The sequence below is a fragment of the Mustela erminea genome, chromosome 1 (assembly GCF_009829155.1).
Source record: "Mustela erminea isolate mMusErm1 chromosome 1, mMusErm1.Pri, whole genome shotgun sequence".
Classification (NCBI taxonomy): Eukaryota; Metazoa; Chordata; class Mammalia; order Carnivora; family Mustelidae; genus Mustela; species Mustela erminea.
The window spans coordinates 14,147,150-14,160,638 of NC_045614.1; the positions used below are offsets into that span (position 1 = coordinate 14,147,150).

Genomic DNA, 13,489 nt, shown 5'->3' on the forward strand with positions numbered 1-13,489 from the left:
CAGAGTGGCATTCAGCCCCCAGGGTTGGGCAGGGAGTCCTAGACATCAGTCCTGCTGGAAAGTTCTCCATCCCTTCCATCCCCGTTTGGGGCCTCTGTCACCTCCCCATTTCCAGCCCCTGGCTCCAGCCCCTGCCCCCAGCTTCCCCTGTCCTATCCCTGCCCACAGAAGAGGCCCACCCTCTCTGTGCCACCTCAGTTGACCTCTGACCTTGAACACCCCCCTCAGGGCCTGAAGTCTGGGAAGGAGTGGGTCACCTGGAAAGCGTCCTAGCTGGAAGGGCTGTGCAGGCTGGGGGCTGGGCTAGAGCAGAACCCTTGACCAACCCCGCAGACCCCCAGCCTAGGCTGACCGTGGGTAGAACTTGTTTATAGCCCACAGGACCAGGTTCACAGTGTTAGCTCTGACCAGGGACAAAACCATGTCCCTTGCCCCCCCCCACCCAAAACATGGTCCTCTTCCCAACATGGGGCCTTGCTGGCTGGGGAAGTTCTTCCCGGTGTCTGACCTGAATCCTCGCCTCCACTCCCTGCTGCTTCTGGTGCCCGTGGCCACCTGTGTCTGCGTCTGTCTGTGTGTCTGTCTTTGGGACGGGGATTGTGTGCACAGTGTGGACACATGTGGACACGTGCGGGCGTACTCTCCCTTGGCCCACTCTGCCCCATAACTGGGGCTGGGGAGGGCACACGTCCTGGACAGTAGCTCTGGGGGTGGGGGTTGGAAGGGAGGCTGGGTGGAGAGTGTGGGTGCCTTCTGCCCCATGGGACCCTCAGGAGGCTGATAAACACCCCCCTCCCTGCTCGAAGTGGTACCTTTATTACTTTGAGCCCTCAAAGCAATCAGCTTCTTGTAGTCAAGGTCCCCACACAGCTGGGAGGACCCAGGGCCCTGGTGTTCCGGTGCTGCCTGCCCCAGGGGTGATGGCAGAGACACCAGTGTAGACTGACTGGGCTTTCCCTGGCTCCCCGCAGGTACCATGACAAGCAGGAAGTGACCAGCAACTTTCTGGGGGCCATGTGGCTCATCTCCATCACCTTCCTCTCCATCGGCTATGGCGACATGGTGCCCCACACCTACTGCGGGAAGGGCGTGTGCCTGCTCACTGGCATCATGGTAAGGGTGAGGGCCCTTGCATGCCCCCTGCTGGTGGGGAGCTCACCCCATTGCCAACAGTAATGCATCAGAGTTCCTTCTTGTGTCATCCTAACCCATTCACCTTCTTCCTCCTTACCTCTGCCACCACTCAGAATCTGCACCCTCGGGCCTCCTGGGGGCATCTCTTCTTGGCTCTTTCCAGCCCTCGCTCTGTAGCTCCTATAGTGCACACAGCACTAGATGCTGTGGTCTACTGAGAACAGAGTTTTCTTTGCCCTTTATTCTCTGCAGCCTGCTCACGGCCCTTGCATCCAGGGCTAGGAGCTTGATACTTCCATGCCTCAGTTTCCCCAGTTGTAACCAGTGCCTACCTCTGCTCACTATAAGGTTCAAGTCTGTTCCTTTACATGAAATGCCTAGAAACATGAATAGGGTGGACATCCAGTCAACACCTCCAATTCCCTATCCTTGCCTGACAATTCGGGTATCCCAGGCACCCCACTGAACCCCAGTGGTGTGAAGTTTGTCTCCTGTGACTCAGTGCACCCTGGCAGTTCCCCATCTCCCCCAAAGACTTCTCAAGGCCATCCATGGGTGTGGGCAGCCTTTGACATCCGGCACCTTCTTTCCCTGACTCCATCACCAGTCTTCCTGCTCATCTCTTCCTTCTGGAACCTTTTTCCCCAAACTTCTACCTCCTTCACAAATGCTTTTCCATGTTTTGAATTATGACTCGTTGGATGCACAGTCCTCTACTCCTTTCCCCGCAGTCAATAACATTCATTGGTGACAACCAGTCAACACCAGCAGGCCGGAGACGCTAATCTGGTCCCACCCCCAGCTTCCATCACAGGCGGGTCCTTGGAGTCTCTCCTTCCTCATCTCTGCACGCAGAGATGCCTTTGTTCTTGCGAAAACAAGACGCCATCCCCACGACAGTGTCCTCCCCCCTGCAGACAGGGGTGGGGGGGTGGGGGGGCTGTCTTGCAATGCCTCTGCCCATCCCATTTCGTGGCTTGTAGACTGTGCCCAGTGATCACTGTCTCCCGAGGCCCGTGGCTCTGTCCTCTCTTCACCCCTCATCCCCTCTAAGCTGTTTGGGCAAAAGCTGGGGGTCCATATCCTCTTCCTGCCCCCCCCCACAGAAGCCTCCCTTCTGGCCAAGCTGATATGGCCCCTGTCTTGTGAAATGGCTTCACGCGATTTGCTTATGTTATTTTACAAGAGCGGGGAGGGGAAAAGACTAAAGCCCGGCCGCAGTCCAACCCCCCACGGCAAGCAAATGAACAAAAGATAAGTAGTCGGGTAATGTGAGGTCAAACCCAAAAGCCCAAGACAAAACGGAAAAGCTGAGTTCCGTTCTCTGGGACCTGGCTCCTGCCAGAACATGAGTTCCGTGTGTGGCCCGGGGCTTGCTCCCCGGTGCGCCTGGTGCACACACGAACAGTCGTGCTGGGGTCGGTCCCAAGCTTGTTGCTTTGAGGGAGAGGGAGGGCACAAGCAGGGAGGAGAAGGAGAGCAGAGGGAAAGGGTTGAGCGTGGAGCCCAACACGGGGCTCACTCGCAGGACCCCACGTGGAGGTTTCCAGCACGTTTCTTTGCCCCCGTGGGCTGGGCATTTTCCCAAGATGGAACTCCAGGAACCCGTGACAGGGTTTTCTCACAGGGTGACCTTGTGCCCATCCCGCCCAGGCTGGGCATATGGCCATCCGGACCTGCCCGGGACCGTGCAGTGGTGTCCCTGGCCCTTGTCCTCCCCCTCCCCATAAGTATTGCCTTCCATCCAGAAGAAAAACTGAACTACAGCCCAGACCTCTTAGGCTCCCCCACCGCCCCCCAAGTCCCAAGGGCTGAGCTCAGACTCTCCTTCCTTCCTTCTTAGAGGCAGTAGCCTCAGGAGGAAGCAGCGGGCAGGTAAGGCACAGGAACTTCTCTTCAGTGCAGATGGGGACCACCAGCCCTTGCTTGTTCCTGCCACCTGCCTTGGGCACCTCTGGGGCTTGATGACCCCTCCCGGGTGTCCTAGGCTCCGCGGCTCCCACTCCTGGGTGGCACACCCTTCCCCTCCCTCCCATGTTAACTTCGTGCAGCCTCCCTCCCCCTGTCAGCCCTCTCCTTTCTCTTGGGACCGCTCTGACCTCTTCCACTAGCCACGAGTCTGGCTGCCATTCACGGCATCCTGGGGAATGTGGTTGCATCAAGCAGGGAGTCTGCCACTGCGGAGGCATCCTCCCCTCCCGTTCCCCACCTCCGGGCCTGCAGATGCCCCCCCCTTTCCTCACACTGCCTTCGCACCCTGCCAGCTGACCCCTCCCGTGAATGTAGAAAGACCTATCCTCTGGGTCTCTGTCCCCAGCACCCAGACCCCAAAGCCTGGATGGAAATGCTTCCAAATCCTCCCTCCTCCATGGTCACCAGTGCTGAATTCACCTGCAGATCGTCCCTTTCCATCTCCCTTTCTTATCTCTGAGCCTCAGTTTCCCCCTCTGCTCTGTGGGGATAAGAGTGGGCTTACCTCCCAGGGCCTTTGGAAATCAAATAAGACATTCAACTGATATTAAGCCGGTGGGACTCGGAATCAGGGACCTCAACAGGTGGGATCTGCCAACACTGTGGGCTTGGAGGGGAAAGGTGAGGTAGGAATCAGGGCAGGCTTTCTGGAGGAGGGAGGGTGTGGCCTGGGACCTACATGAGGCAGGACACTGATGTGTTCCCCACCCTCCGCATGCAGGGGGCTGGCTGCACAGCGCTCGTGGTGGCCGTGGTGGCCCGGAAACTGGAGCTCACCAAGGCAGAGAAACACGTGCACAACTTCATGATGGACACTCAGCTCACCAAGCGGGTAAAGACGTCCATCGCAGCCACTTCCTCTCCCAGTTATCAAGGGCAGACCCTCCCCGCCTTACCTCTACACAGCGGGCATGTCCATGTGCCCACAGGTCACTGCACTGCCTCGTGCTCTGCTGCCCGTGCAAATGTTCATGAGCCACACACAGAGACATGGCAGTGGCCCTGGGTGTCCACCTGTGTGCCCAGGCCTCACCCCACCCTGAACCACAAGCAAGAGGCAAGCCTTTTGGGGCCAGGGCAGCTAGATACCATCTATAAGCTGTCAGGCTTTGGTAGGTCAGTTCTCTGTGCCTCAGTTTCCCCATGTTTAAAGAGAGAGATGCCAGCATGTGCAGATTCATTGATTTAACATTTGAAAGGTGTATAGAACAGGTCTGGCCCATGCCAAATGATATAAATGTGCACACACACACACACACACACACCCACAGAGCGCAGATGTGGATGGGTAAACATGGCCTCACTTTACAGGCCCAGGACCCCAGAGGGGCATTTCCAGGAATTTCTAAGAGTTTCTGGCAGCTTCTGGAAGTTCCCAGAACCTTCTACAATTTTTTGCCTACCTTGAGGAACTGTTCTTTTTCTGGCCCCAGGTAAAAAATGCCGCTGCTAACGTTCTCAGGGAGACGTGGCTCATCTACAAACACACCAGGCTGGTGAAGAAGCCAGACCAAGCCCGGGTTCGGAAACACCAGCGTAAGTTCCTCCAAGCCATCCATCAGTAAGTCCAGCACCTTTCCCGCTCACGTTTCTGTGTCCACCTGGTGCAGAGGCAGCTGTGGTCCTTGGGAGGAGGCTACGGGCCAGGCCAGACAGCTAGTGTGGCCTTGTCATGGCCCCTCCCATTCCGGGTGGGGTTTGAAGCCTTTGTGCTGGGTGGGATGGTGGATGGTCAGAAGGAGGCAGTGATGGGCCCACCACTTGTCTAGGGTGATCACCTTGGATAAGTCAGGCAACCCAGGGGCACCTGGCTGGCTCAGTTGATCAGGCGTCTGCCTTCAGCTCAGGTCATGATCTCGGGGTCCTGGGGTCAAGCTCCACATCGGCCTCCCTGTTCAGTGGGGAGTCTGCTTATTCCTCTGCCCTTCCCCCAATTGTGCACATACTCTCTCTCTCTCAAATAAAATAATAAAAAAAAGAAAAGTCAGTCAACCCACCCAACATAAATGGCAAGAAGCATATTTTATTCTCCAGAAGAGCCAAAATTATTTTACCTTTTAGATACTAAGCAATTTCCCTTTTTTGCTTTGGCTGCCAGGAAGCTCAGAATTAACTTTGTGTCCTGATCCATGTGCTCATGTGGGGTAATTAGAAATTATTTGATTTTCTCTGTTGTCCCTTTGTATTGAGAATTATTTAGTCAAGTAGTTCTCATCCTTGGCTGCTTGCACCCACAGGGTTTTAAAAATCCTACAGGCAAAAAATAAAATAAAATAAAATAAAATAAAAAATAAAAAAATAAAAATCCTATAGGCTGCACCCCATGCCGGTTACAGTGGAGTCTGGGAGGTACCCTAGGCTTAAGTTTAAGTCCCTCCAGTGAGTCCAGTGTACAGCTGGAGTTGGCAAATATTATCTGTAGGGCCAGAGAGTAAATATTTGAGGCTCTGTGGACCAGACAGTCTGTCACAACTACTCTACTCTCTGTTGTAGCAGGAATGCAGTAAAGAGGAGTGGGTGGGCCATGATCTAATAAAACTTTTATTTTTCCCAAACAGGCAGCTGGCCAGATTTGGCCTGGGCTAGGCTCTAATATGCCAATCACTGTCTGCTAGAACTATCATGTAAACCACTGTGTAATTTTAAGTTTCCTAGTAGCCACATTTAAAAAAAGTAAAAGAAAACAAGTGACATAAATTCTAATATATTCATTTAATATATGCAACATTATTTTAATATGATTAATGTAAAACTCAATAATGAGCTATTTTAGAAAGCTTTTGACACTAAATCTTCGAAGTCTATTGTGTATTATATATTTATAGTCCATTTTTATTCTGACCAGCCACATTTCAAGTGCTTAGTAGCCACATATAGGATGTATGGGACATAGGGTGCCTGAGTAGTTCAGTCGGTTAAGCGTCTGCCCTTGGCTCAGGTCACGATCCCAGGGTTGGTCCTGGGATCAAGTCCCTCATTGGGCTCCTCGGTCAGCGGGGAGCCTCCTTTTCTCCCTTTGTCTGCTGCTCCCTCTGCTTGTGTGAGCTCTTGCTCTCTCTCTCTCTGACAAATAATTAAATCTTTTAAAAAAAAAGTTTGTTCAGTGTATATACCCATGAAATAATTGCCACAGTCAAGATAAAAAGCAGGTCCATTGCCCCCAAAGTTTCCTGGGGCTTTTAACTGTCTTTTAGCTCCAGAGTTTAGTCCATTTACATTTGTTGTGTTTACTGTTATAACTAGATTGGTTTTGAATGATAACGGTCTCTACTTCACAAGACTGCAGGGAGATCTAAATGGGATGATAGGCAGGAATGCCTGGCATAGTCCCTGGGTACATGGTGGCCACGCCCACCCCACCCCCCGCCCCTGTGTCTGCTCCCACCATCATCTAAAAAGTGGGGAGAGGAGCTGGTCTCACATTTACTCAACCTCACTGTGTCCAGGTCTCAGTCCTACCTCCTCACAAGACCCCAAGGCCCTTGAGGACAGAGACTCCTCTTTGTTGACCCTCCTACAGGTGTTTACCGACCACTGGGGCCCCGTCTGCTATCTGCCCCCTAACTGTGGGGACCTGGGCAAGTGACTGTGTTATTCCAAGCTTCATTCTCTTATCTCTAAAGTGGAGGCAGTGGTAATTAATGTATCTTTCCTCCAGTGATAACATATAAATCAAACACAGCTGGAGACTCGACCATGCCTACCTGCCGTCCAGTATTTTCTAAACATGGGAGCTAGCATTGATACCGCCCTCGATACGTTCATTTGCTTATCATACCAGCATTTCCTATGCCAGCTGGTGTGCCAGGCATGGGGGACACAGACATGGCTCTGCCCTGGGCTTTGTCCCAAGGAATGTTCCAGAAGGTTGTTGGAGGAAAGTGGGAGGATGGGAATTGAGGAGATCCAGGTCTGGGGAAGAAGGCACCCGCTCTATGAGTTACCTGTGTCCCTTTGTTCTAGGGTGCGACTGTCCCACTCTTATTTATAGATTTATCTATCTATCCATCTATTTATTTTAAGGTTTTTTTTTAATTTTTAAGATTTTATTTATTTATTCTTCAGAAAGAGAGAGCACAAGCAGGCAGAGCGGCAGGCAGAGGCAGAGGGAGAAGTGGGCTACCGGCTGAGCAAGGAGCCCGATGCGGTACTCAATCCCAGGACCCTGGGATCATGACCTGATCCAAAGGCAGGGACTTAACCAACCAAGCCACCCAGGTGCCCCAAAACAACAGAATTTATAATCTCATGGTTCCAGAGGCCAGAAGTCCAAAACCAAAGCGTTGGCAAGGCCATTTTCCTTCCGAAGGCGCTAGGGGAAGGCCTGTCCCAGGCCTTCTTCCTAGCTTCTGACAGCCTCAGGGCGCCCTTGGCTTCTGGATACATCACTCCAGTCCCCTGTCTTCACATGGCCTTCCCCCCGGGTCTTCCCATCGTCCTCACTCTGTGCATGTCTATGTCCAAATTTCCCCCTCTTTACAAGGACACCAGTCATGTTGCTTTGGGGCCCACCCCAGGACCTCATTTTAACTTGGTTAGATCTAGAAAGACGCTGTTTCCAAATAAGGTCACATTCTGAGGTGCTGGGGGGTAGAATTTCAGTATATCTTTTTCGGTTGGCGGGGGGGGGGGGGACACTGTTCAACACATAACATGGAGGTTGCAAAGAGGTCAAGACTGACTTCCCTGGAAGAGGCACCCCAGAGCTCGGCAGACCACGACTTCCACTTGGGGCAGCCTCAGACCTCCAGGGCTGGGGGTGTTTGTACCCACCGTGTTTCTCCAGACCGAGGGCTGGGTCCTATCAGGGATCCTGGTACCCAGCATAGGTGGGCCCTGAGGGCCTTCCCAAGCATCTGTCATATGTGGGCATGCAGGGATTCGAGCTTGGAGCAGTGAGGAGGAGCCTTACCTGGAACCGCTTCCCTGGGCCGGTTTCACTACACCAGGGATGGAGATGAGGGTCCAGGATACTGTGTAGCCACCTCCCCACCCCCTTTCCTGTGGGCAGCTATTTGGGAGGCCAAGGTGCAATGGCCCAGTGGCAGGTACAGGTTCAGATCCTGTTGGAAGGCCAGTGGGCACTGGCTTTGCCTCTCTGAGCCTTGTCACCCGCCTTGGGAAACAGCATGGCCAGAGTTCTCTGGACTAAATGCCCCACCGTGGGGCCAGGTTTCTGGCACAGACTAGGATACAGCGGGACCACAGGCTGAAAGCAGCTGCATTTGCTGGGGGGCCCTGCTGGAGGGAGGGGCAGAGAAGAGATGCATCCCTAAGGGGCTGGCACGGTCCCCGCAGCCACACGGGGCCCCCCGCCTGGTCCTGGGGTTGTGCGGGTGGGAGGTGGGCAGGGTTGGGCACGAGCCAACCCAGCGGCACTGAGGTTAAAATTGCCTTGTGATTTCTCTCTGCTCTGCCGGGTCCTGCCAGAGCTCAGAAGTAAGTCTCTTCCTGGGGGTGGGAGTGGGGGTGTATGGTGGGCACGGGGCAGGGGCACAGACCCAGGGCAGCTTGTGGAGTGCTACCATCCCTTGGCCTCAGGCGGTGGGCTTGTAGCCACCCTGCAGACCCGGTGCAGCCTTCACCTAGGCCAGGGGTGGGGGTAGAGGGAGGGTTCAGGTTCCCCAGGACATCCTGACTGAGCCCAAGGGGACATGGCCAGAAAGGGGAACACTGTGGGAGGTGGCTTAGCCATCCCCCAGGCCCTGCCACCCCATGTGTGCTGGGAGGGAACCAAGAGCATGGGGCCCGATGCTAACTCCCACCCCATCCCCCGCTGCATGGCTCACAAAACGACCCCATGTGGGGCAGGTGCATGAAGGACCCCACTGCCCCCTGCAGCCTCCACCCACAACCCCACCCACCCATCTGTCCACCAGGCTCCGGAGCGTGAAGATTGAGCAGGGGAAGCTGAATGACCAGGCCAACACTCTCGCGGACCTGGCCAAGGTGAGCAGGGCAGGGGCGGGTGGGGGGCAGCTCCTCAGGCCCACAGGAGGCTGCTCAGGCCCCCATGGGAGGAGAGGGAGGTGTTCCAAAAAGAACTGAACCACCTCCTGCCAGGGGAGGAATTGTGGTGGCGCCTGGAGGACAGACAGCTGACGCAGGCCAGGGGTGCGAGCGAGGCAGGCAGGGACCAGCCCCAACTCTGCAGCTCTTTTATTTTTAAAAAACAGTATCTCATAAAATAGCTTTCATCAGAGTATCTCATTAGTGGGCTAAACTGGGGATGTGTCCTTTTGTTTTAGGCAGATCTACATACAGCCTCCAAAACTGAAGAGAAAAACAAAATTCTTTCGCAGTGGATATAAATTCAGATTCTAGAATCCGCAGAAAGCTCATTTGTACAGCAATTCAGCCTCCCTTGGGAGATTAAAGTTGGTGGCCAGAGCTCTCTAAGACCCGTTTGTGTTACACACGAATCTCTCTGCTGGTTTTATTATCAAGCCTGACTCCATTTCCCACTTTTTATGCATCCTCCAGAAGATGGGACGTTTGACCCAACTTCTGTCAGGCAGGCTCTTAGCATACGCGCCCCACTGTCCTAAACTCCCTTCTGAGCAGTGGCCTACCTTCCACGAGTGGTTCATGCGTGAACTCTGCTCACTGGCTCCCTCCCCCTTATTTAGCTAATTAGGCTGAGGTTCATTTAATATTATCTCTGGGAAGATGTTAAGTCCTATTCTCCTTCTTATACCCAGAGCGTTTTGGACTCATTCTCTTCAACATTATCAAGAGAAATGCAGTATAATATTAACCTACATAAATTTAATTTGGAAAGAAACATTATAGAAGGGGGAAAAAAAAAACCCATATTGTGGATCCCTGAAGAAATCACTCAGTTGGTAGTAGAAAGAACATAATCCTGAGAGCAGACAGAAACCCTCACCAAACTAATTTGATGTCATATGAGATTAGAGCTAGAAATACATAGGAAATGCCTTTGAATAACTCAGGTACTGGTTATTATCATTTGGATCATCTATATCGCTCTTTCTTCCATTAGTACAGATATTGAAGTTTGAATTTTTCAAAGTTATTTAAACCTTGCTATCAACGGCAGTACGCCCCTCTCAGAGTACATTTAACAAAGCCTGCTTTGAAGTAAGGCTTTAATTGGATAGGATGGTAGGGGTTCCTAATGATTAAAATTTAACAAGGTTAAAATGTCGTCCGGTATTAAAACTTTAATGTGCTCCTACCCAAGACTGCTGATTTAATTTGTGTATCCCCGACCAAAGTACAAGGTGTCTTCTAAGTTTTGAAGAATTGAAACCTCAGAGAAGCCTGAAAAAAATCATCAGAGGCTGGACGCCTCTAGATGTTACCCTGTGGCCCTGGGGACTGTGGAAGAGGGGGCCCAAAGGGTGTGTTCACCCTGGGGCTGGGGTGCGTGGGCCAATAACAAAACATGGTGGGGTCACCCCTGAGGCTTGGGCACGGAGGCTGGGAGGGAGAGGCTGGGGTGGAAGGAAGCAAGATGCTGGTAGCTGCCTCATCCTGTCCCCCTCCCATGGAGCGAGGTCAGGAGGGGGCCTCTCTCCCACCTCAGCATCTCTCCTCCCGACTCCGGCCAGGGGGTGGTCAGCCACTGTTGGCCTGGGGGTCTGGTCAACCCTGAGGGGTGGGCAGAGACAAGGAACGATGTTCTATCGCCACCTGGTGGCAAGAGTGTCACTGCACCCAGGTCTGTCTGAGCCGCGGGCCTTCCCTTCCTTTCCCCGGGCCCATCTGGACAGCGGCAGAACCGGCTCCTGCTTGCTGGGTTGCGGGGAGCAGTCCAGGTGCTGGAGGTATCCCATTGCCTGCTGCGATGGTCATCGTCCTAGCTGCTCTGCCCCCTGGTCTGTGATTGGGTCAGAGCCTTGGAGTCCGGTTGTCATGGCTGCCAACCCGGCTCCATACCCCTGCCCCATTGCTGACCCTTGTCCCCTCCTCAGCCTACTGTGGAGTGCAGGGGGGACAGTTCTCAGCTGAACCTCCTCCCTCTCAACCACATCTCCAGCCTGGAGCAGTGTCAGCCCAGAACCTGCCCCACCCCCCACCGACCCCAGTTCTGCAGGCCATGGTTCCCCTGCGCGAAGGCAGCCTCAAGACCACTCTTGGGCTTCATGTGCCTGGTGGCCAGTCCATCCCCTCAGGGCGGCTCTGGCCACATCCACCCCAGGACTTCCTCCAACCTTCCTCAGGCCTGCTGGTCTCCCGCATTTGAGACCTGTCTCTCCTCTTGCCTCTTCTCCTCCCATTCCCTGGGGTACAGCAACGGGGGTACAGCAGGAGACCTGTGGGGTCAGGGTGCCCTCACAGTCATCTCCCACTTGGGTCCCTCTTAGTGGGCTCCCACCTTACTGGCGCTGGTCTCCCGTCTCTCTCTGCGTCTGTCCCTCCCTCTCTCTCACTTGGCTTCTCCTTTCTCTCCTGCTCTGTCTCTGGCAGACCCAGAATGTCCTGTACGACCTCATGTCCGAGCTGCACGCCCAGCACGAGGAGCTCGAGGCCCGCTTGGCCGCCCTTGAGAGCCGCCTGGATGCGCTGGGCGCCTCCCTGCAGGCCCTGCCCGGCCTCATCGCCCAAGCCATACGCCCACCCCCACCACCCCTGCCACCTCGGCCTGGCCCCGGACCCCTGGATCAGGCAGCCCGGAGCCCCCCATGCCAGTGGCCACCTGTGGCCCCTTCAGACTGCGGGTGACTAACCCAGCCCACCACCAGACCCCTCAATCTTGGCCATCGTGTGGCCGCCACCTCCACGCCATCCAGGAAGCCCTGTACAGTGGCGCCTCTTGGAGTTCAAGGAGCCGAAGCTGAGTTGGGCTGAGTGGACCAGGGCTCTCCCCACCCAGACTGTCTGGGCAGAAGACAGGGCCGGACCGCAGGCGAGGGCAGGGGTGGGCCACCGCCCGCTTCCTCCCTGATTGGAGCCGGGGCGGGGGGCAGCCAGGAGCTTCCTTTTGGTCCCCTGGCCCCCCAACTCTCCCCAGGCCCCCGGTGGGCATGGAGCAACCAGGAGAGGGGTCCTTGCCAGTTCTGAATAAAGCAGGACCCACCCAGCTGCTGCCTGGTTTTGCATGGCTATGGGACACGGGTCATCACAGCATGGGAGGTGGCCGCTCGACTCCAGGGCCCAGAACGGATGTGGGGATCCAGCCGAGCTGGTCCCATCACTGTTCTAGCCCGGTAGCCCTCCTAAGCCCGAGCTCAGTTGGGTACACCTCCTGAGGACATCAGCATCAGGCCCCGCTGGCAGGGACGGCCCTGGCCAGCAGGAGGCAGCAGATCAGGGAGACCTCCTCCCCATTCCAGCAGCCAACTTTGCCAGAGCACCAGGTGTGCACCAAGCTCCAGTGGGACCATGGTCCAGTGGGGAAGGTGACATGAGTGAGGAGGACTATTCAGTGTTTGCTGGATGTATGTTGAACATTTGCCCGATACAGGGGACATAGTGTAAATTGCCATACTTCACCAGAACCTAACCAGGGGGAGGATGGGGAAACTGGGGGTTGGAGAAGTGAAGCCACCTGCCCGGGGTTCCAGAAAGGGGCAGGAGTTGGAGGAAATGCAGGGCAGGATTCAAACTCCGGCCAAAGTGAAGAGCCTGGGACATGGAGGGAGGGTATAGTGTGATTCAGGGGTTAGAGTGGCCTCAGGGTAGGCCAAAGGGGAAGGTTCTGGACACTAGTAGAATCAGAAAGGTCCCGCCAAGCCTCGGTCTCAGTGTGCTGGGATGAGGCAGGGATGCCAGGCGCTCGGCAGCTGCTGGGCTCCAGGCATAACAGAGAGGTAGAAGCCTGGCTCCTGGGAAGGCTAGTCTGAGAGCCTCGGGCCCTGGCAGTCTCTGATATAAAGCCATCAGCCACCCAGCCTCAGGAGATAACTTGGGCGCAAGACGGAGAAGAGTGGGGTGGTGCTAGTGGGCTCCAGACCTGTGTGGGGAGTCCTGATTGCCACCTCTGCCTGCTTCTGGGCAGAGGCTGCCCCCTGTGAGGGCCTCGCTTTCCCCATTTGTAAGATCTGGTGAGGAGAACAGGGCACAGCGCCCACCTTTGGGGAGCACCTAGTCTGATGCAGGAGGAGGAACAAAAAACATAGCGGTCACAAGCACAGCGACCAGAGCCATAGAGAAACAAGACCAGAGTATGATCAGGGGACTCTGAGGAAGTGACATTTGGGCATAGGGGTGGGGATGGGGAGATGGGAGCGCCGATGTGGGGAAGGGCGTTCCTAACCGGGTAACGGTCAGTGCAAAAGCCAAGAGGCCAGGCCTGAGCTTGGTGTGTGTGGAGAACAGCCACGGAGACCAGAGTGGGAGGCTGGGGCGGTGCCGGGGCCAAAGGTGCCGGGTGGGGGACACATGAAACCGCCAGATAGCCGGGTGGCTGCTCGCT

The 13,489-nt window shown here is 55.1% G+C and overlaps 1 protein-coding gene across 12 annotated transcripts in view; it reads left to right on the forward strand.

The window, feature by feature from the left end:
- The window catches only part of KCNN1 (potassium calcium-activated channel subfamily N member 1), a 30,924-nt gene extending 18,770 nt beyond the window's left edge, over positions 1-12,154 (forward strand). For 4 of the 12 annotated variants that reach the window (XM_032315569.1, XM_032315542.1, XM_032315548.1 and 1 more), the window contains 6 exons: positions 972-1,113; positions 3,827-3,937; positions 4,539-4,666; positions 8,536-8,544; positions 8,985-9,054; positions 11,542-12,154. In XM_032315569.1, the coding sequence (XP_032171460.1) occupies positions 972-1,113; positions 3,827-3,937; positions 4,539-4,666; positions 8,536-8,544; positions 8,985-9,054; positions 11,542-11,796 (715 nt within the window). In that variant the 3' untranslated portion in view covers positions 11,797-12,154. Of the gene's footprint in view, positions 1-971; positions 1,114-3,826; positions 3,938-4,538; positions 4,667-8,535; positions 8,545-8,984; positions 9,055-9,353; positions 11,507-11,541 lie in introns of those variants that run through there. The other 8 variants (XM_032315553.1, XM_032315559.1, XR_004279484.1 and 5 more) reach the window with 7 other exon arrangements.
- The last annotated feature ends 1,335 nt before the right edge of the window (positions 12,155-13,489 follow it).